General features: G+C 42.4%; 1 protein-coding gene across 4 annotated transcripts in view; it reads right to left on the reverse strand.

The window, feature by feature from the left end:
• Positions 1-1,633: 1,633 nt before the first annotated feature.
• The window catches only part of tasora (transcription activation suppressor a), a 41,909-nt gene continuing 16,480 nt past the window's right edge, over positions 1,634-27,062 (reverse strand). The window contains exons 15-29 of one of the 4 annotated variants that reach the window (XM_088069847.1): positions 26,786-27,046; positions 25,647-25,836; positions 22,645-22,773; positions 22,224-22,378; positions 20,663-20,828; positions 19,520-20,032; positions 16,857-18,241; positions 15,737-15,859; positions 15,093-15,252; positions 14,280-14,388; positions 12,851-13,029; positions 12,597-12,740; positions 10,299-11,079; positions 9,584-9,662; positions 1,634-3,189 (exon numbers count right to left, since the gene is read on the reverse strand). In XM_088069847.1, the coding sequence (XP_087925973.1) occupies positions 2,833-3,189; positions 9,584-9,662; positions 10,299-11,079; positions 12,597-12,740; positions 12,851-13,029; positions 14,280-14,388; positions 15,093-15,252; positions 15,737-15,859; positions 16,857-18,241; positions 19,520-20,032; positions 20,663-20,828; positions 22,224-22,378; positions 22,645-22,773; positions 25,647-25,836; positions 26,786-27,046 (4,731 nt within the window). In that variant the 3' untranslated portion in view covers positions 1,634-2,832. Of the gene's footprint in view, positions 3,190-3,968; positions 6,030-9,583; positions 9,663-10,298; positions 11,080-12,596; positions 12,741-12,850; positions 13,030-14,279; positions 14,389-15,092; positions 15,253-15,736; positions 15,860-16,856; positions 18,242-19,519; positions 20,033-20,662; positions 20,829-22,223; positions 22,379-22,644; positions 22,774-25,646; positions 25,837-26,785; positions 27,047-27,062 lie in introns of those variants that run through there. The other 3 variants (XM_088069842.1, XM_042510015.2, XM_042510022.2) reach the window with 3 other exon arrangements.

A 27,062-nucleotide genomic window follows, 5' to 3' on the forward strand; every position in this document is an offset into this window, starting at 1 on the left:
GACCCTTTACATTTCTTACAACTGCACATTGTTTTGGTATGATTTTTCTTATCAGTGAATTTCTTACCAAATTCTACATATATCATATAGAAAATAATTAACTGGGATTTTGGTGACGGGTTTGAAGACTAGTAAAGGGTAACTCTGGTTTATTTTCATTATTTTGTACATCAAATTAAATAACTCTGTACTCACCACGTTCACAGGAGGGATCTGGAATCAGCAAATTAACAGTTAAATAGCAAATATCATAAAACATATGTAGAACAGAGTAGAATGAATTATTTCTAAAAATAAAAGATATTCACATTAAAAGGTGTTTTCTGGAGTAAATTAACACACTAGTGTTAAAACAACTCTGATTTACAGTCATTTATAGCAGTAATGCCAAAAAACTAATGACATGACTTTGAACATATTTCACGTATTAATTCTTGACTTTTGCCCAAAATCATGTTTGTAAGGTCACCATGACCTTTGACCACAAAATTCTAATCAGTTCAGTCAAAGTGCCAAATTTGAAGAAATTCCCTGAAGATGTTTTGAAGATCTATGGTGTTCCTATGAATGAGAGGGACGAGGTCGCAGTGACCTTGACTGTTGAACACCAAAATCAAATCAGCTCCTGCTTAAGTTTAAATGGACGTTTGTGCCAAATTTGAAGATATTCATTTAAGGCGTTCCTGATATAATGCATTCACAAGAATGGAACGGACAAATGAACACGACGACGACACACGACGACTCGTGTGACATTTTTTCATGATGGATAGTTTTTAAAGATTTTTTATTGGATTTTGCATTTATGGATTCTTTTTTGGGCGTTTTTGCCTTTAATCGATAGGACAGCACAAGTGTGAAATGGGGAGAGAGAGAGGGAATGACATGCAGCAAAGGGCCGAGGCCGGAGTCGAGCCCGGGGCTGCTGCGGTGAGGACGCAGCCTCCATGCATGGGGTGCCTGCTCTATCCACTGAGCCACCAGGCACCCCCATAATGCATTTGTGAGTTATGGTGAAAAACTTGTTTTGTGAGGTCATGGTGACCTTGACCTTTGACCACAAAAATCGATCAGTTTATTCTTGAGTCCAAGTAGATGTTTGTGCCAAATTGTAAGAAATTTCCTGTAAGCTTTCTTGAGGTATCTTGTTCAAGGGAATGAGTTGGACATAAGGTCACAGTGACCTTGATCTTAGACCACCAAATCGTTATTACTTTATCGTCAAGTCAAAGTGGATGTTTGCCCCAAATCTGAAGGAATTCCCTAAAGGTGGAGGTCACGAAAATGGGACTGACAGGTGGCTATCACAGGTGTAGAGGCACAACAATAACAAGCCGACATGGACTCATTAAGTACTAACCCGAAACCATGACCTCTTTGCCCTGATCCGAACCGCCTCCAACCTTTAAACGTTAACTTGTTGAGCATTAGCCAGTCACAGCGCGCAGTGGGATCCACAATCACACGTCATAGGGATGGATGTAAAAATAGACACTCAGTACATTTAAACCTCAACTGGGAACCAACTGGACCCACGAAGACCTCAAACTCGGACTTTTCAGCTCCTCTGTCAACTTCCTGCGCACTGATTTCTTGCTAACATCATGCAAAAGAAAATCGAGGCAAACTCGCCTTTTTACGCAGGCAACTTTTAATACAAAAAACCTCTGTTGTAAAAAAGAAACATAAAAAAAAGACTTAAGTTAAAACGACTTTGTTACAGTCACTTTCTACTGTACAACAGCTACTAAACACAAACAGCTTCCAGGGTGACAAACCAAACAGTACAAAAACATGTTTTTTATTTACATGACAAAGAGTCCAGTGGAAGACGAATAAGGCAGTCTGTCCATCCTCTTGTTTTTTTCGAAGTCCTCTAAAGTCTCAGTGTCCACTTTAAGAGTCAGGATCGGTGTCTCGTATGATGCAAAGAGAACAAACAACCAGCTCGAGTTTCCTCACTGCAGAAAACATCCTCTATGGTTCCTTTAAGAAACAACGTCGTCAGGTTGTTGGAATAATCGCTTGTTGACAGAAAACTGTCAAAACCGTCAAGCTGGTGAGATTTGGATCCAACCGGAAGCTTCTAACGCTTTAGTTAGTGCTCCTACTCAGAACAGAAACAGGTGAATATTCACCCAAATATTTTAACTGTTTAATCCTGATACCATTCATTCAACTTCGAAGATGATCTCTGAGATAAAAAAAAAAGCACCTCCAGAAATCTTTGTATTTCCACGACAGGTCAGTTCTGAGTGAAATTAAAATAAACCTCTGAAAACTATCAGAGAAACGTTCCTTTTTTAAAAAATCTCCAGTTCAAAGATTTTACATAAGTGTTTTTTTTAACTATTAGTGTTTTTCTTTGTGCTTACAGTACGTAGTAAACTCCACTATACTACTTTTTTCCTCCACAGCAGCAGTTTTCTGCTGTGTAATCAGGTACTTTTAGTCCACACTTGGTATACTACACAAGAGTTACTTTCTACTGGTAATTTATGAAAGTGATATGTGTATTTTGAGAGAATCATCTACAGCTTTTTATTTATTATTTACATTGAAATTCTTGGAGTCCGTGCTTTGACTGTTCTGGATCAGGGTCAGACATCACCCTGATTTTCTGACGATAAATAATGAACCGTGTGAGCTGCATACAGAGAGCGGTCCCTCCTTTTATCAGTCTAGCACCTTAAATTATGTACAATGTGCGTGTTTCGACCTCCCATTCTCTGTGAACACAGTGGAGGAGTTTGGTTTTCTTAAACCTGCTACATGAACAGCAGATGTGGATTAGCTGGTGCAGTTAAAGCGCCTCTCTACATTAAATCCTCCTCACCTTTGCCCCCCTCTGTACCTGTTGCTGCCCTGACCTGCAGGGTTGTGGTATCCCCCGAGCAGGCTCGGACCACTGAAGTCCCTGCCGGCCTGTCGGAAGCCCCACACCAAGGCGGCACCTGCGGGGCCCAGGCCCCCCGGCCAGACAGGCGTGGACCCCAGGAGGCCGCCTCCCAGGGCAGTCAGGGGCGCCAGCACGGAGCCGCGGGAGAAATGCTGGTTGGGGAATTGGGGCAGGTGCGGAGGGTGAGGAAGGTGCGGAGGGTGCAGGAGGCCGGTGCCCCACTGGTGTGACGCATTCGGCTGGAGCTGCTGGCTGTTCAGGTTCTGCAGGTGTTGTTGGGGCTGCTGGATCTGTTGTAGATGGAGCAGAGCAGGATTTTGGTTGGGTTAGCCGGTTCTGATGGACTCAAATCTAACGCAAGTTTCAGAAAGCTTATGTCACAGTCCATTAAAATCTCAAACCTATTAGTTTGGCATCATTATTTACATTTTTTGTTTTTATTTTGTCATACCGTCTGTGCTGCAACACCAGTATTTACACTCTGAGACGCTGTTTTAGTGCCTCTGTACTCCGATCGTAGACTGTACATAAAGATGGACAACATGACAGTTCCACCAAAGTGTAACTTTTCAATCTTGATCGCCCCCTGGTGTCTGTCTGCAATACAGGTCATAAAGCCCGCCCCTCCATGTTAGTGAATGGACAAAAGACAAACTAAAATCTCAATGTACACGCCAAATAATTTTTTCCCAAAGATGGTTTTTGACACTGAAGGTAGTTCTAATCATATAATCTGAAGTTTGTGAAGTGTTTGTTTTTATGATAAGATGATCGGTTTTAATGAGTAATTAAACTTAAAAAATGGGATTTTCTGCCATGACTGACAGGATATTGCTACTCCGCTCGTGGCTCATGTTTATATACAGTCTATGACTCAGATTGACTTCTGCACCGTCGCTGTAGCCGAGGGACGACTATAGTGAAAACTAAAAAAAAAAAAATAATGAAAATCAATAACAGCTTCTAAATACAACCAGACATGTTCCAGCAGAAATATAATCCAAAATTCGACAAGAAATTTTCAGCGACCTTTGATGAGCGGATGAGAGAGATTAAAGTAGACACGGTATTTGAGGTATGTTTAGTTTTATTCAACAAAATCAAGCGTGTACAAAATCCCAAACAAAGTCAAAGAATATGATTGCCATAGCTTCATTTAAAGGTTTCTTTTGAAGGACGCTCTCAGAGCCTCTGTATGCATTTCTAATCTTCCTCTGTTACTTCTCCTTTAATGCAGAGCTGAGGCCGTTTCTACGCCTGCTAACTGGGAGGGTGTTTTATAATATATATGGTTAAAAATGCTGACTGAATTGATAAAGTGTGTTTTATACTATTTACTTAATCAGAATACATAGCTTCTCTTTGGTGACAAAGAATATACAGTACATGCACGATTTACATAAGCAGCCTTTAATTTCTCATTTCTAAGATTAAAGCACTGGTTTCCACTGGAGGTCGTGAGGATTTCTTGATTGTAATAGGTATGAGAAAACTTATCTAAAAAATGTATATACAGTCAACCTATTTCTCAGCATTTCATTCATTCCAGTTAAGAAAATTGAATAAAAGTGTTATTTTTAACGTTTGGAATATTATTTGATATAAACAGGATGAAAACCTGAACACAGGTTAAACTCAGAGCCTTCACGCAGTTAAAACAACCAGAAGCAAACAGAACACCGGCCAAGCGTCAGACAGAAGAAAATACTGAATTTCTCAACAAAGAAGCCCAATTATAAATACATAATTACAAAGACCTGTTAAAAAGTTGCTAAAATATCAAGGAAACTCATATAATCACATAATATTTAGTTAATAATCTGCTCAGATTTCATCTAAATTGTTTGTTTTAAAACAACTTCCTGCCCTTATTACGTTCAGTCCGTCAGTTAATTGTACAATTTATCCCTTGCTCCGTGTTGTCATTGTTCTGCATTGAATATGAAATGTCTATTAACCCCTTGAAACCTGAGCAAACTGGCTTTCTTTCTTTGAAAAACATGGGAAGAAAGCAATGAGCAATGAAAGGAGGAATGACCCAAAAATTAGCAAGAAATTCATAAAAAGCACAAAAAATTTGAAAAAAAGATGAAAAAAAAAACCCACAACAAAAACAAATAAATGACGTGGTAAAGGTGTTTGAAAGATGTATAAGAAAGCATAACATATTTTAACATATTTTGTAACATATTTTAAATATATATAAGTACAATAATTACAGTTTTTCCCTAGCTTTTTAAAAAATATATTTTTCTAACAATTTGTGGAACATGTCTTACAAAGCTGTTCATTATCCTTTTCACCATTTTTTGAAAGAAACTGAAATCTGCTCAAGCTTCAGAGGTTAACGTACTTGTGAATGGCGTCTAAAAGCAGTAAAAGAAAAGTGATATTGTTCCAAGTTTCAAAGGGTTAAATAAATATATGACTCAGTCAGGGGTCGCCAGGTTGGGAACTGCTGGATTACAGCGTGTTTTCTCAGTCTCTTCGGCGTGGTTTCCCTTTTTGAGTGTACCCTCTGCCTCAGAAGAGGGAACTGGGTGATTGGTGGAAGGTTTCATTTGTGAGGAAACCTTTGTGGAGGTGCTACAAGGATACAGATCCTGGTCCCATCCTGAGACAGGACCTCGCACCAAGGACCTTCAATGTGGTCGTAACAGGTTACTCCGCAGGCCACCCTCTTTGGACCTTTCGCACCTGCTGGAGCCATGCGAGCGGAGACAACAGTACTGTTTGCTTTGAGCTCCAAATACTGTTTGGCTGTTTGTTGCTTGAGAAACGGCAGGTGGAACGGTATCCATCCCAGTCTGGCATAGGCAATAGTTTTCCAGATCCGGGGATCCTTGAGTTGAGCGTACTTGTATTTTTTACCCTTGAGGCTGAACAGCTGCAGACTCTGCGTGGCTGTCTTGGAGGGGCCTCCCTGAGCAGTGGCGGGGGGGCTCTTTGAGAGGCTGGACGGTAGCTTTTCCACAGCTGGGAGAGGGGCGCAGTCCCCTGTGTTCCCAGGGTGCTCTCCTCCTTGTTTTCTGTTCATGTTGGTGGAACATGGTTGGGATAAATCCACTTCTGTAGTAGAGGATGTGTTGGAGCAGTCATGGTCTGGCCCGTCTTCGCCTTGGGTAATGGTCTAGAGGTAAGGCAGCACATTAGTCATCTGTGTAAACCAACCTCCTGTTCTACTGTTTTGTAATCAAATGGGGCGTTTCCACCAGCAGGTCGGTTCAGTTCGGTATGCACGTTTACATTGTGAAAAGATGTGGATGGTACCTTTGGAACCGTCCCCATTTTTTGTCGCCCCCCTGCTTGGGGTACCTATCACAAAGATCTGGTACTAAAAGTTGGAGCTACAAACACTGCAGCCCGTGGATTGGTCAGTAGAGCATCAACACTGCGCTCTAAACTGAGATGTGGATGGTTTTAACCACAGTTCAAGCCTTCTGCTAGCCAGCACAAATGAAACAAACTGCTGCTGGCGAGCTAACCGACCCCATGGTCCCTCCACCTCAGTCCCCGCTGCTTGGAGACCACCAGCTGTTGCTATTAGGTTTATCCTGCACGCATGCGCAGTGGTGAAGATTTTCTTTCGTGCCCTTGTGCCCTGCATGGGTCATCACTAAAGTCCACAACTGCAGTATAAAACCCTGCCTAACATGAGTTCTGCTCCCAAAATAAGACTTTTCTTCAGCTGACGTCGTTGGGGCTGGGACAGCTTAGAGGGGTACGCCTTTACTCATAGAATCTGGGGTTATGATACATAACCCAACGTTGTATTTTCGTATAGGTTTCACCCTCTAAGAGTTTCCGCTTTTGGGATAACGGCGAAGCATGGTGTGGTCAATGCCTCACTGGACCACCAGAGTCCGGAAGCACTGCCAAACCAGTATGGCTCCAGGTTTGTATCCACGTATTGGGGAAAATGCGTGAACCAGAGAATAAACGAACCTAATTCCCTTGAAGGAGAAGCGCAGGAATTTTTCTGTTTGGTGATGATGGGAACATGAAAGTAAGCTCCTTTTAGGTCGATGGATGTGAACCGTTCGCCAGGATGCACACACTCCAGTACATGTTTCATGGAAAGCACGTGAAAAGGTCTCTTCATTGTGGATTTGTTGAAGAGGGACAGGTCCAGAATTGCCATCGTTCTGCCTCTTTTCTTTGGCACTAGGAAGTGACGTGAGTAAATTAAGTAAGTCAAACTTTATTTTATATAGCACTTTTGGAAACCTAGGTTACAAAGTGCTGTACAAAATCAAACAACAATACAAACCTTCGTTCTCCTCACCCAGTGTGACTGAAATTGCTCATTTTGCAGAAGCTCCAACACTGTTTCTATCTGAGAGGACAAGACCAGCAGGAGAGAAGAAGAGAAGAGCCCTGTCTGCTGCTAACGTAGTCTCGCCACAGCCCGTCAGAGGTGGAAAATGGTGATGGGCTGTTGTGCTCACAGGAGATGAAAAAACGTTTTTGCTCGAGGAAAAATGTGACCGGGATAGAGGTGACTTGACAGCTGACACACCGTTTGAGTTGAGAGGAAACGTGTGCCTCAACAGTTGCATTGCACTCAGCTGAGAGAGGCAGACTGATGGTTATGGGAGAAGCTCTTTTTGACAGGTGGTTGGCTCTGGCTCTGGGTTGGCTCCCAGTAAAAAGCACTGGTTCCCCCAGCCCGTCATTGCTGCCGCTGCTTGTAAGGAGGCTTAAAAAGCGGGTTGGACCAGGAGCAGCAATTAAGGGAGCTGAGTAAGAGGACTCTTGCCCTGAAACGCGTTCCTCTTTAGAGCTGTGAGGGTGCACAAAGTCCAGAAAGTCTTCAGTCTACTTTGCCCAGCTGCCGTCATCATCATCGTCCTCCAAAAGCGTCGAAAAGGCGTCCACTCGTCGCTGCTTCTCTTCCATGGGCAGGCGTGCACAATAGGGACACCTGGCCCGGGGAGTGAGAGCAAGCCCGGCATGTTTTGGGCCAACGCACGTCTCGCAGCGATCATGGAGGTCGTACACCGTGATGTAGCCACCGTGGCAGGATGGACAGACACGGACCCCTCCGGCAGTACGACATGTCACCTTCTTCGCTCTTTTAGTTTTGACTGCTATCATACGCTAAAGAAAAAGAGGGAGCAGAACTCAGGTCAGGCAGGTTTTCACACTGCAGTTGTGGACCTGAGTGACGCCCCGTGGAGGGCACAAAGGCACGAAAGAAAATCTTCACGATTGCTTATGCGGGCTGGATAAACCCAATAGCGACAGCTCTTAGAGGGCGAAGCCTACACGAACTTGAAACTGAAATTCCACCATTACAAAATACAATAGCTACAGCAGCTTAGAAAATGTGGGCTGTTTAAGGGAACATGTTAGTAACAACAAAGAAACACGTGGGGAAGCACACACATGTACACATGACACATAGATACATAAAGGAGGTACGAGGAAATTCAGCCTCTGAGGAGAAAGACCTCCTTCTTGGTTTTTGACAATGTAACCGATGTACTCTTTCCTGTTTCACAGGGCGCACAGCTATACACGCCTCTTTGTGGCAACACACGACTTCCTGCGTGCCGAAGCTGTAGACTGGCAGCCCACTTTTATCATGCGAGAGTGGGTGCGGTTTCATCAACAGTGAGTTGGAAAAACCTTAAACGCTTCAGGGCCCCCATCTCCTCAGTGCTGTGCCATTCTGGTTACTTACAACACTTTCTAACACTCGCATACATAAAAATGTCCAAAAAAATAATGTTCAAATCAAAAGAGGTGGGGTCAGAAAGTCACTGAATTCTGTCAGGATCCCCCAAATATCACTCCCTCTGTTTGCAGTTTGCATGTTCTCCCCGTGCCAGCGTGAGTTTTCTCTGGCTTTCTCCCAAAAACCACAGACATGCAGGTAAACTGGTGACTCCAGAGTGCCTGCAGGTGTGAATGAATGTCTGTCTGTCTCTATGTGTCAGTCCCGTCAGTCTGACAGCCTGTTCATGGTGTACCCCACCTCTCACCCAATGCCAGCTGGGATCAGCTTCAGCCCCCGGCGACCCTGAATAATATAAACGTTTACAGATATGGATGGATGGATGCCCCATATGACTTTATGTCCGACCGGGTCGCAGTAGGTGGCTGGGCCGTGTGGCTGTGCGTGTTTCATTTTCCAGCCACTGTGTGCACTCTGCCTGGAGGCTCTCCTCCCTTTTTCAAATACTTCCTAGTTGTGGTCACATTAGTTTCACAACTTTGTTTTATGACTTTTTTTGTCATTTTGAGTTCCATCACGTTTTCCCTGTAGATGGGAGACTGGGTTTTAATCCCCTTTTGTACTGAGGTTTTGCTTGAATGGACTTTACACTAGCTCACTCTTTTTAACCATTAGCGTTGTCCCCGTTTGGGCGCCATGTCAGCCAGTTACGACTGACTCCAACACAACGCAAGTGTCTATCTAGGCACTGCTTAGGAGCCTAGGCCATGGTGCAATGAAGGACTGTGATTTACATACTGAATTATTAATTATTATTATTATTATTATTGTTATTGTTATTATTATTACACATGTGTTCAGCTGGACAGGAGGTGGTGTAGTAGTTTAAGTTACTTGCTCACGAGTACTTGAGAATGTTTAAACAGCATTGGTATTTTGGAGTCCATCAGAACTGGCCAACAGTTGGCGTCGTTGTCTGTTACGGTGGAGATACTTCCTGTTACCTTTGTGCCACTGGCGGTGTTGCTCCCAGGCGGGACTCCCTCTGCACTGATTGGCTGCTCCTGACCCGACTGTGTGTCTCTGCGGGAAGAAAACATGAAGAAGTTCAACATACAGGTAATTAATTAACAGAGTACAATATATCCTCTCAGATTTATAAGATTTTTTGACATTTTTCATTTATTTGGTTTGACTGGCAGCAGTCACACAGTCATCTAAAGTTAAATAATTCTAAAAAGTGAACCATTTTTGAGGTTTTTTTTTTACAATGTAGAAAGACAAAAATATAACATGGGGTGTTCAGAATTTGATATAAACCAATAAAAAATAGAAATGCAGAGTTGAATAAACATATTTAAATAAAAGATGGGCATTTCAGGTAAATGTACATTTTTCCACTTCTTCCAAATTTCCTCATGTTCAGTTTCCTGAAGCCTCATTTAAAAGATAATTGTTTCCATTACAACGATATCATAAATGACATCAAACCAGCTCTCTGTGGATCGAGCATCTGGCTGAAGCCTTTTCTTGTAGATTTATAATCTATGACTGCATTTTATTTAGTGCTTGTGCAGCTGCATATATTCAGACAAAAGATTTTTATGTTCTTTTGTGAGATGAAAAAATATTTTCCATATCTTTTCCATCAGTTTAATGTTTAGATTCCATCACATTACAAACTGACCCGCAGACAAACGGCAGTAATCATTTCCTCACCTCGATCGGTCGCTCTTTGCAGGAGCAGCGGTGGCATTGGAGGAGGCGGCGTCTCCTTTTGGAGCCGCTTTCTCTCTCCTGTCACAGGTCGAGTCCGTCTGGGTGCTCGGTCCAATCACTGCAGCTGCGTTTGGATCAGACGAAGGGGGAGATGTGTCACTATTACTGGGACCCCGGTTCTCTCCCAGTAACCCCGCTGCTGTTACTGGAGTGCCACCCATCTGATCTCCAGTTTCTCCTCCTCCCTGACCTCCTCCACTCCTCCGTCGCTCTGTGGGAGTCCCTGCTCCGTCCTCCCTCCTCTCCTCCTGCTGTAACCTTGAGTGAATTAAGTCCAGAGTGGCTGCCACTGCTTTCCTGTCCCGAAAGACCGTCTGCGACTCAGTGGGACCTCCTTGGGCTGAATGGGGGCTGGTGGTGGGAGCACCTCCCGTCGGAGCAAGATTAGGGAGAAAGTTTTGGAGGGAGTTGATGCTCAACTCCGCCTGAGAGTCCAACTGCTGCTGCAGCTGCGCCTGACGCTCGGCCCGTAACTGTGAGATGGCCATTTGGAGAACCTCCAAATCTGACTCTGTGTGGGGCGGGACAACGTCCTTACAGGAGGCGTCCGGGACGAGCTGGTCGGACAGGTGGGAGAGAGAGGGGAGGAGGGAGCCGGACTGCTGCAGGAGGTGTTGGGGTTGATCACGGGAGGAGAGGGGATGGACGTGTTCTGGGAAGACAGAGGGAGAGCGTTCAGAGGCTGAAACAGAGTCACTTGAACTCAGCTGCCTCCCGAGACCTGAGGACAGAAGAGGACAGGGAGTAGAACAAAAAGACAGAAGAACAAAGACAGAAGAACAAAGGCAGAAGAACACAGGCAGAAGAACACAGGGAGAGACGGCAGAACCGAGGAGAAACTGAAGAACACAGCAGGAGGATCAAGGCCAAAGCACAGATTTTTTGGCTCAGGACTCCAGTTTAAGGTCTAAATATCCAACCCCAGCTAGTAAGAATGAAGCCACCTGAACAGAGATTTTACTTCAGACGGATTATTTAACCATTTGAAACCAGAGCAAATTGGCTTGATTTATACAATAAAAAATACTCTAAATATATGATGATCAGATTTAGCTTTTCCCTAGTTTTTTTTGGTAATATCATACATTCCCCTCCAGATAATTTTCACATTTTTTTCTCATCACCTTGTACCATTTTTTTTTTTTTGCAATTTGTGAGACATTTCTTTCCAAGATGCTCATTTTCTTTTTTTCCAGTTTTTTTCAAAATCATTTTAACCTATTTTCTCAGGTTTCTGAGGTTTAGACGCTGATCATTGAGATGTTAAAGGGTTAAGTTAAGTAAGTCTTGGGGAGTGCTGCTGCATGTGTGAAGGAAACTTTATGGGGAGCTGCATAAAGTAGAGCTGCAACAATTAGTCTATGAATTAATTGCTAGACTGACAGGAAAATAATGGTATTTATTGTTTTAGTCAGTTTTTAAAGACCAGGTGAAACTGCATTTTCAGAGTAGCTTCATTATTGTGATGAATTTCACAACAGGAAGAAAACCTGAGTGGATTTCTGACATTACAATACAAAGATCTTGGTTAAATGTGTTTTTCTGTCATATTATTTTAAACAAATGCACAATATGACCGGGGAAGTGATCTTACAGGGTTAAAGTGATATTTCTTGTTCCGTCTCAACAAAACAGCCAAAAATGTGCTGGTTTCATGCATCTTAAAGAGTTTTATACATGATTATAACCTGAATATCTTTGAATTTTTGGACTCCTGGTTAGATAAAAAATATCATTTAAAGATGTGACTTTTTGACGAGAAGATATACTTAATTAATTTCCTAGGGGAAATTTAAAACTCAACTCAAAATGATTAATGGAGAAAATAATGGGCAGATTTGAAGATTTTCAGTTGCAACACAAAGTCTGACAAATAAATCCTTTGCGGCAGCGTCAGTTGAGGCTGAAGACTTTAAGTTTTAAATGAAAAACATTTGTCGGGGGAAAGTTAGAGGGAAATGAGCTTACCCGACCTCTGCAGCCCAAAGCTCTTCTCAGCGTGAGGCGAGAAGCTCGAGGCCACATTAACCGCTATCAGCACAACACACCTGACTGTTTTTGACTAAAGTCGAATTCAAAGAATAAATGGAATGAAAAAGTCGACATTTCTGTTCCTGCTGCTGCAATTTTGAATTGTGAGTTTTCACACAGACTCAGAGTGTGTAATAAGATGGTTGTGTTTGCACATTCTGTAGTTTAAATTAAATGTTTGACATTTTTCACAAACACAAAACTGACCTTTGGCCAGCATGTCACCTATGACTGGCTGCCTGTCCCTGATGTCATGGTAACCGACCAATCTGGTGAAGTTTTGCAGAAGTTCTTCAAAACTGGCCACGATGATGCCGTTGGCGTAGGCGGGGAACTTCTCAAAATGATGCTCTGTGTAAACAAAAGTTAGAAAAACAAAAAGGTTTAAATTCCCAGCAGCTCATCAGGTGATCACTGAGTCACTGGTTCTGATTCGTTCCCCTGAAGTGAACTGAGCGTACCCGTCAGGAAGATCGTGTGTCGGTACTGAGTGTATCGGGCCTGGAGCTCCTTGAGACAGTCCAAGTCAGGTGACTGATAGTTCATCATGTCGCAGTTGTGATATGGGAGGAACTCGACGATCTGTCGCTTCTGATAGGCTGACAGTACGTCCAGTAGGTTGGCTGCGTCTCTCCTGAACCTGACGATCAGAAGACCTAATTTTATAGTTTACCGTACTTTAAAACATTGTCAGCCATAAGTCAGAGTCCACATCATTATGTTAACTGTGCTTCCGGTGGGTAAACGGGATAAAAAAGTCAAACTGCAACTTATTAAAATTAGTTAGGGAAAAAATAAGAAGATGAGAAATGACCATAAATCCACTTGGTAGTTATATAACATTTAGCATTTCTTATAAACTCAAATTGTGCCTCAAAATATGTCAAGATGTCTTCCTCAAACTAATCCAGTACAAAACTGTCCATTATTGTAAACAACATGCCAGTGACTGATACAAGATGGCTTTAAATGTGCTGAAATAAAAAGAAATATAAGTCAAAACTACAATTACTGACTAAATGTGAAATATGGCCACAACCTCCGCTTCTGTTTCTGAGTTATGATGTATCGAATAATAGCCAGAAACTTGTTTTTGCTGAATATTTTGACGTTGCGGTTGACCTTTAACCTTTTGGATATAATACGTCATCACTTCATCATTTAACCATATTAGATATTAATGGGGAATTTTGTCACAATTAGCATATGAATTCTTGCATTAAGGCCAAAAAAACAAAAAAGCCAAAAAACATGTTTTGTGAGGTCACAGTGACCTTCGATTCCCAAAATCTAATCAGCTCATTGTTGAGTCCAAATGTACGTTTGTGCCACATTTAAAGATATTCCTTTAAGACATTCCTTAGGTATAACGTTCACGAGATTAAGACACACAGCCTATCCTAAAATTTTCAGGCCACAGATTTTGCTGGCTCAGAGGCATTAAAAAAACAAAAAACAGAAACTCTGGAGCAAATTTAAAATATATTCATCTGAAATGGAAGACAAAAAAAGTAAAATAATACCAGTGATAAAATCCATCAAATGTTGTGTTTGTTTTTGCACTGTCATGCTTTGGGACATTATAAAGTCTCCAGTTAACTTGATAGTACTATTTCTAAAATACTAATGAATAGATTTAAAATAGATTTTTTCGTTTAAAACAAACAAAACTGTTATAGAACAACTGATATACTAAATGACGGCAATGACGAGATTTCTCAGTGGCTTAACTATTTGTGAAAGGAGAGAAAACCAAGCAAAAACAGGCTAAGCTTGTGAGGGTTACGTGATTTTAACTCTATCGCCTGGGCTGGAAACCAAAGTGAAGCTGTAAATCATTTCCGAGTTTCGTCTTGTGTCTCTCTCACGGTGCAGACACAGAATCAGTACCTGGCTTGTTCTTTTAATTTCTTGTGGGTTTTGCAGTGAACTTTCCACCTCCAGACGCTCTCCAGAGAACTGTGCTGCTCCAGAAACATCAGCAGTGCAGCCAGTCGATCTGCAGAACAGCACGTCATTAATCAACACAGCACTTATGGAGACATGACCCCAAAAATGAGCAATAGGTTAGTTAAAAAGTTGAAGGAAATAACCTGATAATGAGCAATAAATACACAAATAATATAGAAGTAAAAAAGAAAAACAAATGAAAAAATGAACAAAAAAAGTGCTAAAAACTAAAAACGTGTTTTAATTTATACATTTTATTATATTTCTTCTGTAACAAAATTTTAAATATAAAATTCTAATATTTATAAGTATAGTTTTTGGGACATTTTTCCCTATGTTTTTTGATAATTTTCTAATATTCCTTCACTCTTTTGAGTAGTAGTTTTTGCGTAACATTATAATTTCTTATAATAATAATTATAATAGAAATTCTGGGACATTTCTTGCCTCGCTGGGCATTGCCGTTTTGCTCTGCAAAGGGTCGAAATGCTTGTAAAAGGCATCTGAACGCAGGACAAGAAAACTGATGTCGATCCAGCTCTCAAAAGCTTAAAGAAATACAAAAATATCATGACACTGTTGTCTTATAATTTAGAAAAAAGATTGACAAAATTACGAAATACATTTTTAGCTCCTGAAAATAAGATTCTCGATATTATGTAAGTGGGACTTGTTAAGGACAAAATGCTCCACTATAATAATCTAATATATATTTAGCTGGATACTGTTACAGGATTTTATTCCCTGACCCACCGTGAGTGATGAAGTCTGGATTGAGGATCAACTCGTCCGAAACGATGCAGCCTCCGGAGACAAAAAGCTCGTTGTAGCTGTTGTTCCTGATGTCGTCCAGTGTATCGATTCCTACAAACACCACAGAGGCCTGTCGCTTCAGAGACACCAGACCTGGGATCTGACGGAGACACAAACACACACACACACACACCTTTGTTAGTCATCCAGTAAATATTCCAGCATTAAAAACAGACGTTAACGATGGCTGATTGTGAGTTCCTTCCAGTGGCTGTAAACAAATACCCCTTTTCCACCAAATTAGAGCTTTGATTTTCTGCCCGAACCCGACTGGGCTCAAGCCGCCATGTTTGGGCCTGTCCAGGCTGTAATTTCTCACTGAATCAAATCGGGTTCTCGCCAAATAAAAGTTTATTTATTTAGTTTTTAATGAAACTGTTGTGAAGTGTCTCGTGCTTAAACGGCACTTTGGCTGAGTTTTAATGGACTGATTTAAGAGGGAAAGACAGAGACAGAGGGTGCAGAGAGAGGACACTTCTGAAAGTCGGAGGAAGGCTCACAAACACCAAACAACACAGGACTTTACCCACAGTGCACCTGTGCAGGTAAAGTAAGGAGTTATTAAACAGATTTTTCAGAGGTACCTTGTGTATGTGAGCTGCGATGTCTTTGTTTTTAATGATGACCAGCAGTTTGTTGTTACAGTTTTCCTGCTTCAGAAAGGCCACAGGACTCTGCTCCACGTTACCCTGCTTCAACAGGTACTCCTGCAACACAAGAGTACACAAACACTGTGAATACACAAACATACAGTAATACTACATTAGCATGGGCTGATTTTAGGACTTGTTTTAAGAAGAGCTACTTGAAGGAAAAATAAACGTCAAACGAATCTCTGTCATTCGATCCAGTTTAGACTCCAGGACCAAATCATGCGATTCTGTGTTATTTACATATTAGTGTTTGTTTATTTAGGTGATTATATCAATAACCTTTATAGCTTTTGAATCAGGTAATGTACTTTTTCAATATCAACACCATAATCTTCTAAATTAAGACGTCACATTCACTGATGGCAACCATGGAGGACCATTTCACTCCAGAAAGTCTGGATGTTGGGTTTACTTTTTGGTTACATTGCACTGATTTAATCTGGTTAGTTTTGGTTTCAGTATGCGATTATGGAAGTGAACCAAAGAACTAAACATTACATACTGTAATTACTTCCTGTCGTCATAAGTACGGGGAGACGCTGGTTGGTTTGTAGTCGGTCTCTCATATTCTCTCTTTCTCTCTCGTCTTCGGTAAATTGTTGAAAAGTGTAATTTTGCAGAGTGTTATCCAAGTAACTGTTAGTAAACTCGTCAGACCAAATGTCAGTTTAACATTTTGTCTCCTCCTCTCCCCATTTGCTAAAGGGGCTCATATCGTTTTGTTGCATCATTTTTGCCAAAACCTGTCTGCTACGTGTGCATCCACCAACACTCTTCGCTACTCGTGTGAGAAGCCGATAAACCGGAGAACTTTCTGAAAATGTTTTCACACTTTAAACTAACTGGAACGTAGTTCAGATTTAACCAGACGGAGACAACCTCTTTTTATCGAACCAAGGTTTGGATGCTTAGATTGGAGGAGGTTTCACACTTGTCAATTTGGTTCAGATCGAACTGAAAAGTCCAAAAGTGAAGACCAAACAAAGAAGGTGTGAATAATAATAATAAGGTCTGTATAATGAATTTTTGAGTGTGCTGCCCATCAGGTTACCTTGACGTCTTCGTGGACCTGGTCCCCCGCCTCGGTGCTGTGGAGGTAGAACTGAAGGGAGTTTTTCTTGACGTCTTTGATGATCTTCACCAGGCTGCTGAACACCTCGGGCTGCAGCTGGCTGATCAGCGAGCTCAGGGCAGCAGCCGGGGGAGTGGGGCCTGTGGTGGACCCGGGCACAGAGGCCGGACTGGAGACCAGCTCAGAGGGGTGTGACGGTTCTGTCGAGGGCTGCGGGACGCCGCTGAACCCGGATACAGTCACCTTACAGTTTGTGCCCGCGAGAACACTCCCACCCTCTGCACCGGCGGTGAAATGTACAGTCCTGGTACCGCTGTTGTCTTGTGCTTGTCTGACGTCATTACCGATTGTTCTATCGACCTCTACACTGAGACTTTGCTGCAGACTCCAGTGGGACTGCGGAGAGTTCTCAGGAGGCGGGATGAGGCTGCAGACAGAACCAGCTGCAGAGGTAGTAACAGATAAAGTAATATGAGACGTTGGGGGTGTCCTGTTGTTTGTGGCATTCGGGGACTGACCGGTGGTTATGTGTGGCTGCCACACGTCACCTCCTCCGGAGAGAGCAGGATTTTGACTGACTGAAGCGCCAGCATCAGCAGCTGTACGTTCATAACAGAAACCATCATCCTCTCTGTCCGTGTTAACATTAGCTGCTCGTATGCTGGACACAAAATCACTGACTTTGCTCGCCAATGCGTCTTCGACATCAGGCCGGCTGGTGCTGGGCTTGTGGCTCAGGCAGCCGTCATCAAACTCTGACAGGACGCTGCTAATGCCGTCCTGTAGCGAGCTAACGTAGTCCTGCACCGGGGGGCACGGGTTGTAGAAAGACACATACTGTGAAAACTTGGATATGAGGCTGTGTGGGAGTGTGTGCTGCGGTGCCGGGGTTTCTGAAGTGGAGTGTGGGGACTGTGGGAAGCTGTAACTAACGCTCTGCTCCTGCAGGAGGAGCTGAATCTCAGAGGAGAAGTTGCCGAGATGTTTGTGCACAATCCTGTCCAGACCAGAGGGAGGTGTGGAGACGGGCGGAGACAACACTGAGCCACCTACAAGTTCCTTCGCTTCTCCCTCCACATCACTAGCTACCACGTGCATCATTTCCGCCTCCTCCTCTGCCTCTGCTTCCTCTCCTTTTTGCACTCTCTCAACTGTCTTAGTTTCTTTTTCCTCCTCTAAAAGTTCTGCCTGCACCTCCCTCAGCTCTCCCTCTGTATCCTCCTCTCGCTCAGTGGGTGGTGGTGAGAGGCTTGTCCTCCTCTCAGGAGCTGGAGGGACAGAGAGCTGGATGGCTGCAGAAATGGACGGCTCTTCAGTCTTCTTTTTAGTCCCCTGAAGTCTCTCTTCTCTGTCCGAGGACACCCCTGCAGGAGGCAGACTGTGTTAGACTGGAATCACAATAAATGCAAACTGAGTAAAGAAAATGCACAAGTCCTGACTGCTGAGACATTATTTACAGTGAGCTGCAGAATGGGGTCACGGCCTTTTACGATTACTAAGCTCAGCAGGTGGAGGACTTGAGTCAAGCTAAAGCTGATCTCGAGGCACCTTTCTAACAGCTCAGGTTGCTTCAGAATAAAACCTGTCACCTGTTGTGGTAAATGTTTATGGTCAATGATTAACAGTTAACCACACAAAAAACACCTGAACTGAGTAACATTTTTATGCGCATACATCTCACAAACTGATCCCACTTTAAAAAATCTGCTGCCTTGAAAAAAGGTAAGTTTATGAAACTACAGTATTAATCTTCAGTTCTGTTTTGTTTCTGTCTAAATGTTAAGTTTACTAATAATTTTGTTGTAATAACGTAATTTTGTGAAGTCGTTGCAGCTTAAACATGTAACTTAATACGACAGAGTCTCTGGCTTTTGTTTGATTTAGTGTCAGCAAAAAATGTTGTTGTCCGATCTATCGTTAGTGCCATTAGCTGGTTGACATGAACGCTGCTGTCACACTGAACGTCCCGCTGGGTCTGTTCAAACTTTGAACTTTACATGGAATAGAAACAAGAGTCGAACATTCGTATTCAACAGTCAAATCGGATACAGCCCTAGTTTGGGCTAGAATTCAACTTTTTCTGCGTGATCTTTCTCCACTGAATCTGGCTCATAACAGAGAGATGTGCACGTGCATCTGCATTTTTAACAGCCAATAGAAACACCTTCTCTCTGACATGACTTGTGGTTGGCCAGAGTCTCCCATTACTACATAGATTTTCTAAAGGCTGAACACAGCCGAGAGGAGGTGCAGTCAAGTCTAGTTTTCTCTCAGTCCACGTTAATTACTATATCCTTAGAGTTTGAGTCGAGTTCTTAAAGCTGCCTACCCCATCTTTAAGAGCTTTAAACAACTGTATTGAAGCAAGTAGTCGCTGTATGATTTGCACTCATCACTAAACTATGATCTCCAGTATAACATCAAATCATTTTTGCACAGAAATGCATCAGCTTGACTTTGTCTCAGTCACACTTTAGCACTGACTGCGACTGGAAATAAATTTGGGGCCATTTTCAAATGTCAAATTGTGAAATGGATAATATCCTGCACATGGCAGTCAAAATTGTGGGTGTCGTCACTGTGCAAAACCTGAACAGGTGCAACAAGCAGACTCAGAGACGGCTGAGTGTGGCTCAGGTTACCTGTGACCTCCCTGGAGGCTGTGGGGTCTATCCGCTCCTTGTTAGCGCTGCTGAGCTCCTTGTTAAACGGGCTGAGCTCATTAGGCTCCTCGGACCAGCACACTGAGCGGGAGGGGGCGCGACTGAGCCGAGGGGACGGGTATTGGGAAGGAGAAGGGGGAGGGCTGGGCTGTGGAGACGGGCACTGGGAGGGAGAAAGGGGAGGGCTGGGCTCCGGGGACGGGCATTGAGACGGGGAAGGCGGCAGACTGGGCTCTGGAGACGGGCACTGGGAGGGTGAAGGGGGAGGACTGGGGTCTGGTGATGGGCACTGGGAGGGGGAGTTAGGCGGGCTGGGCTCGGGGGATGGGCACCTGAAGGGGGAGGGAGGAGGGCTTCGCTCTGGGGACGGGGTGGGGCTCCTCCTGAGAGGTTTGGTTGTTGTGGTGATGCTTGTTGTTGGGGGGAGGTGCTGGAAGCGGGGGTCCTGGGGGATGTTTCTGTCTCTGTAGGTGTACCTCTGTGAACACACACCTGCAGGCAGACACAAAGTTAACTCTCAGCTTTCATTCTGGTCACTTCTGTGATTTCACAGGCCGCTCCTCTAAAACCAGCATCCTCAAAACGTACGGCAAAATATTTTTCATGTTAAAGGTTTAAAACTCATTATCTCAACAGTTTGGGGTGGACATTTATAGCTATGTCATTTTTAATTACATATTCATCCTGGAACAAGGACATCTAAATTTCTATTTATTGAACAAATGTGTTTTTATGATGCCACAATCAGATGTTTTTAGGGAATAGTTATAAATCAGGAAAAGTGAATCCTCTGTTTTGATTGGTGTGTGAAAAAGGTGCTTGCCCCCATGAGAAGTTATATCACTGTCTGTCAGATGTGGCAAACTTCAATTGCTTTGCAAACCAACTCAAGCCTTTTATTAAACATCTTTATATTTCTCAGGACTACGCCTCTGAGACGTTTCATTTGAGTTAAAAAAAAAAGCACACAACATCAACAAAACTCATGTTTCGGCTCAGACCCCAAAGTAACTAAGCAGGTGTCAAGGCCGCTTTTACGCAGAGATCGTGCTACACACAAGTCCCCACTTTATAAGACAGACAGACAGACAGACAGACAGACAGACAGACAGACAGACAGACCTGTAATGGGAATGAGGACCCACGGGATCTCCCCCTCATCCTCCTCCTCCTCTTCGTCTGCTCTCCTCCCCAGCCCTCCTCCTCTACCTCCATGGTGATTCATCTCCCCGCTGTGGGAGCTGGGACTGAATCCCTCCAAACTACTGACGCTGCCTGCCGTCTGCTCCTGCACACACACACAGACACACAGACACACAGACACACAGACACACAGTCACGCACATTTTGTTAACCTTATCTGCTCCACTTTCAGGATTAACGTTAGGAGTTAGTGACCTCGTATGAAAGAGGGTCCAGAAAAGTAAAGAGGGTCAGCTCTGTGTTTCTTGCTCTCAGCCAAATTCAGCCTTTTTAATGTAATGTCTTGTGCACTGCAGTTATGTGTACCAGCACCAGGAAGGTGATGCACTTCTCCCTCTCGGATAAAAAACTAAGTGATAATAACGATAATAGTTTGGTCGCGTTGGCTAAGTTAACAAGCAAAGAGAGCTCAAAAGATGTTTGGATGTTTCAAGTCAGTTTTAAGACAATTCTCACATGCTAAATGTCTGCTGTCGAGAGTCACTGGTCAGTGTAATTATCCATTTATATTATTACATTTTTTTATGTAAGTTTCAGCTGATTTTGGGAAGTTATTTTACACAGAAGAGAATTTGGTGCTCCATCTCTTACAGTGTAGTCACACTAGAAGCATCTCTTATGGTAAATATGAGCAGTATTTTATTAAGATAGAGCTGATGTCATTAAAATTCTTGTCTGAGAAGGCCGTTAGCCATTGTGCTAACCAGAATATGTCAAAAAGACATTTATTTTTAAGAATGATGATATTCATTTTAATGAGACAGTTTTATTACTTTAGGGCTGACACCCTCTGGTTGGTTGGTTGGTTGATAAGATCTTGTACGACCAAATTCTCATTGATCGGACAATCATGGGTGTCGCCTTTAAAGGTCTGTGAAAACGCCATGCGCTCTTCTGAAACACACTCCGCTCCTTGACATGCTGCCTGTGTTTTTAGCGCACCTATCAAAAAAAAGGAAATGGACAGGGAATCTCACCATTATTAAAGTTTTTGTTTCAAAATTGAGACTTTACACGTTATTTTTTCAAAAAAAAGTGTAATTGTAACTGATAATAATAATGCTTTAATTTTGTGACGCTGCCATGTTTTCTCACACGATTATCATACTGTTAAAGTTTCATAAAGCCCTGTGGACATATAACGCTACCAGTTAGAGTGCAGTCAGTGAACTGTGGCCAGTTTCATTAATCCAGAGTTAATGAGCGGATTTCTAATCTAACTAATTGAAGTGTAGGTGCAATTTCAGTCGACCAAGATTTTCTTTGGGTGACTAAAGCCCTAACTTTCAGGGAGTGTGTTTCACATTTTTCTTTAAACAGGTAAACAATTGATCAACTACAGAGGAACAAAATGTCACAGACTCAAAGATGATTGTTCCAAACCGCTGATCTGACCGTTTTTCTGTACAATCATTGGCAAAAAAAAGAGCTATCAATAAAGCTAAAATATCTGCCAATCACAAATATTGCCTTGAGTTACCTCCAGCTCCTCCTGCTTCCTCAGGTCGATGTCACAGTTGGTGGGCAGACCCAGTTTGGTGGCCAACTTATTGAATGGAAAGTACTCCTTCTGCGCCTCCTCCTGCACTTCGTATGGGCTCTGAGCGGTCGCTCCCCTGGCAGTCTGGGTGAGGGCTGTCAGTGAGCAGAGAAACATTCGCTCAGTTTCAAAACACCACCATCAACAATGATTTCATCATGTCCAGCAGCCTCCCTCTAATGTTTTGATACAGCCCGTCAAACAAGAAAAAGATCGTGTGAAAGCTGAATTGCTCCCAGAAAAGAAACAGCAACTCTGCAGCGATAAAGAAAACAGATATATGAGGAAAGAGTTAAAGGCTTCACAGGTGGTGCAGTAGTGAGTGTATGTGGTCTAAGAGAAAGTCCCAGTATCCAGTCACCTGTTAGCAGACCCAGAAGTTTAGCAGCTAGTTCAGATCCATCTTCCCTCAGATCAACGTCCTTCAAACCCACCGAGCCAATCACAGACGCAAGAGAGCCAGGAGAGGCAGGGACTTGGCTTCCCACAACTTGGAGCCAAAAGCAGGGAGGAAAAAAGCAAGTCAGTGAAGGAAAACATCACCCACTGACTGAAAGATGAACAATTATAAAAGAAGAATAAATCATAGTTTACATATTTAAAGTAAAGCTGCATGTGATTCCCGTCCAGAGCCAGTGTCTTACTTAAAGAGACACTTTTTCAGACAGCTTTGTATCATAACGAAGGGCCTCGTTACCAACCGTTCACAGGAAGCAATTAACTCTTAAAACCCACTTACAGTTTTCTACATGGATTCAGCCATATTTTGTTATTTGGGGTTTGTTCTTAGGTAAGAAGAGAATCTACGCACACAGCAGAGCGCTCTTATGCACATTTTGTGCTGACATGTTTTTGCAGAATAATGGGTTATTGTGTATAAATCGCTGTCTGATTAGAAGTTAAAGCAGCTAAAATATTCCAAATATAGCAAACACCAAAACTAATATTGATTTTTTTAGGTGGTCCTTTTTTTATTTAGGAGGTTACAATGTGTTTTGTTTGTCCAAACTGGGGTTTTGCCTGGAGAAGTGTGAGACTTAAGTTTAAGGCTTGATAATATTTGATTTATGAAGACGTAAATATGATATGGCTGAAGAAGCGGCAGGACAAGATCAGTATTTTGCTTCCTCCTGCTTCCTTTTCAAACACGTTCCTCGTTTTGTTTCCCTGATGAAGACTTTTTTAAAATATTTTTTTTACTGTTATCTTTCATTATTCGAAATGAAATAAACTCAACTCGTCCTGTTTGTGTAAAAAAGGAAGTCCATAAACTTAGACTGACTGCATGACAATTGTTTTCAAGAAGAGTTGGAGAGATACATATATCCGCCGACACTCGTGGAAAACAAAACAACAACAGATAATTGGTCAAAAGGTCAAACATCCTGTGAGGTGATGGCGGTACGACTGGACTGCTCCTGTAGAGGGCTGATGATGGCTCTCGCTTGCATGAAACAAAATTAGGAACCCATGACAAAAACTGACGTTCAGAGTCACTTAAAGTTGCTGAAATCTCTCCAGATCCAAATTTCTTAAATTTGTTTACTGTCAATTTATAACTGTTATCCTGTTTATTTATACTGTAATTTTACGTAATAAACTGCATGTCTGTGCCTCCAGGCAGAGAGATCCCTCCTCGGTTGTTCTTTATAAAATTTCTTCCATTTTTCCCCATTAAAACTTTTTGCAGTGCAACTTCCTTACTTGAATTAAAGATCTGAGGACATGGGGTGTCATATGTTGTACAGACTGTCAAGTCCCCTGAGGCAAATTTGTGATAATGAGTTATATAAATAAAACTGACTCCACGGGGAGGCGTCAGTAAGGTGGATGCGCACTCACAGTAGTTATGTACAAACCGCAGGAGGCAAGCAGCAGTCATGTACAGTCTGCGCCCTAATAAACTTCGATCTGTTTGTGTCTTCGTGGACACGAACGGATAACAAAACTTAAGTTGCTAAAGTCAGTGTATAACGTACAGTACAGTGTTTCCCTAAGATTAACTGTTTAGGGATGCCTGGGTTGGATGAAAATGGTCTCCCGCTGGCCCCTGTCCGCGGGGCCCCCTCCCCACGGCTCCTATTACTGACCCAAAAAGAAAACAAATAATTCCCTATTCATTTTCTATGCACTGTATTCATCTATGGCTTTAATTTAGTGATTTTATTTTTTCCATGTTCAGTCGTGTAGAGCCAGGAGCAGATTTTCCTGTCTGACAGCCCTGTGGGATCAAAGCCTGTCATCCTGTGGGGTTTCCTGTGCTGCTGGTCGGGGGATGCAGATTCAGCAGGAGAGCTGGTACTTTGACTAGCAGTGTGCGTCTAAAAACGTGGATATTTTCGCCTGCTTTTCATATAGCTGAGGTCGACGTTTCTCTTACTCTTTGGACTGTCTGTTTTTGTCGGGTGACGCATCACCTGCAAAAGCTGCAGCGCTTAACTCCGCCCTCCTCTCTGTCTGCGGGTGGGTGAGCGGAGGAGAACTAAATTAGTAGAATGTAATCAAGTACATTTACTCAAGTAATGTACTTAAGTACAAATCTGAGGAACTTTATGTTACTTGAGTACTTTAATCTCATGCCACTTTCTACTTCTACTGCACTTCAGGGGGAAATATTGTACTTTTTACTCCACTACAATTATTAGTCTACTTTACTAAACTACTTTACATTTTACGCGTACGTTTTTTGAAGACAAACAGAAAAATATGAAAACATATAAGTGCAGCTGAAATAATTAGTCAATTAATGACAAAATGAATTGTCAGCTATTTCTTTCGTGTATTTTTTCATGCAAAAAAACATTTCATGGGTCCAGCTTCTCATATAAACTGTACATATGAGGAACTGCTGCTCTTTCTTCTTATTATTTTAATTCTTTTGGCTGATTAAACTAATTTAAATCTTTTTGCACGAGCACTTTGACTTTAAATATTTCAATACATTTCCCTGAAATCACATTTACTTTGATAAAGTTGAACAGTTTTTATCGGTTAAGTTTAACAGACGGTGTACATCAATTTCACTACAGCAGAAACTCGAAACTCCATCTGTTTGGTGTCCAAGTCTTTGCACACGACATCGTGTTTAGGGGCCGTTACCTGTGCTAACAGGTCATTTCTGATCAAGTGGGATTCATCACTGAGCACACCTGGGTAAGATTTGGGTGGTTAAGGGCGTTTGATGCATCTGGAGTTGACTTCTCTTATATTTTCTCTTACTAGAAAATTAAGAGAAAATATTTAAGAGATATTTAAGGCCCAATGTCTCTTAAAATGCTGTGAAAACGTTGACATAAAAACATGAGAATGACCCCTCAGTGCAGTGAGCTGCTGATAGAGAAGAGAAGCCTCTTTTCTTCTCACCAGGAGCCTTGCTGGGTCTTCCAGGTTCTTGTGACGCCTTCAGGAACTTAAGCGCCCTCTCTGCCGTCTCCTGTTCCAGTTTCCTCTTCCTCCCCGGTACCTTCAGCCCTCCTCCTCCTCCTTCCTCCCTCCTCACCTCGTTCTCTGCGTTCCTCTTACAGGTCAGCACGAGGTCAATCAGCTGCTGCATCTGAGCAACAAAGAAACACATTTGAGTTAAATTTGAGCTAAAAAGCCAAGATGACAAAATAAATAAATAAATCCAAAGATAGTCTACAGCACACGAAACTGACACCATAATGTTAAAGAAATCTTTGTCCGAAATCTTTGGCGATATATCAAATATACTGGAGGCACCGCGGCTTGTTCCACATGTGAAATAAAAACTTACCACATTGTGAGCATCAAGTATAAATCATCAAATTGTTATTAAAAGCCACTGTTTTTTTTTTGGTTCCCTCGCTCTCCCCTTTGGCTCTCTGCCTCTCACAGACACACACATGAAGCAGGGCTTTTGCAGAGCTCCAATCGCCACTGTTTTGTCACATTTTACAATCATGGAGCACCGGTGCGACTTGCAAATATTAGTACAAGCTGAACTGGAGTTTGTTTCCTGCTAACAGTTAATGAATTGTCATGGTTAAAGGCGCTGTGGTATCTGTTTAACTTTCTGCTAATGCGAACATCCAACTGTTGAGTGGAAACTTTAAATCTGCAGCAAAAACATCCACACGGTCTGAGAAAAGCCTGGTCCTTCAAAATAAAAGCACCATGGGCACAGCTTTGATTTATTTAATTTTAACAATATTAAATATTATTACTATTTTAAAGACCATTATAAAAGCACTTTATTTAACTTCCTTAAAATTTGATTTTATTAAAAATTATCACAACAGTAGTGTATTTAACTTTATTATTTGACAGAAGCTCCTTTATTTAACTTTATTGTAAATGCAGTTTATTCAATAATCTTTTCATTTCAGTAGTCAACATTGTTTTACAGGATACATAAACATTGCAATATGTATTGTGTCTTTCAATACAGCCTTGAAATATTGTGATAATATTTTAAAGCCATATCACCCAGCTCGAGTTCAGACAGTTTTTTTGATTATTATGGTTTCCTAAAAAGTGTTTACCTTTTGATTGTTGGTCTGTGCGTCTCTAGCGTTGCTGGTTGACTCCCTCTTCCTTAGCCTCGCCTCTCGTGGCTCCTCGGGGCCACAGTGCGCCTCCACCATCTGCTTGGCCCGGGCCACAGACAGCATGTAGAAGGAGTGGTTGAGCAGGTAGGAGTGCAGGTAGCTGTCCATGTTCAGGCGGTGGTGTTTGGGAGGTGGAAACAGCTTTCCTTGCTCATCCAGTTTGGATTCGTACTCGCCCATTGGATACGGTCGAACCTGGACAGCAAAGACA

This window comes from Plectropomus leopardus, chromosome 2 (genome assembly GCF_026936395.1).
Source record: "Plectropomus leopardus strain MGB_pleo_1.0 chromosome 2, ASM2693639v1, whole genome shotgun sequence".
Classification (NCBI taxonomy): Eukaryota; Metazoa; Chordata; class Actinopteri; order Perciformes; family Serranidae; genus Plectropomus; species Plectropomus leopardus.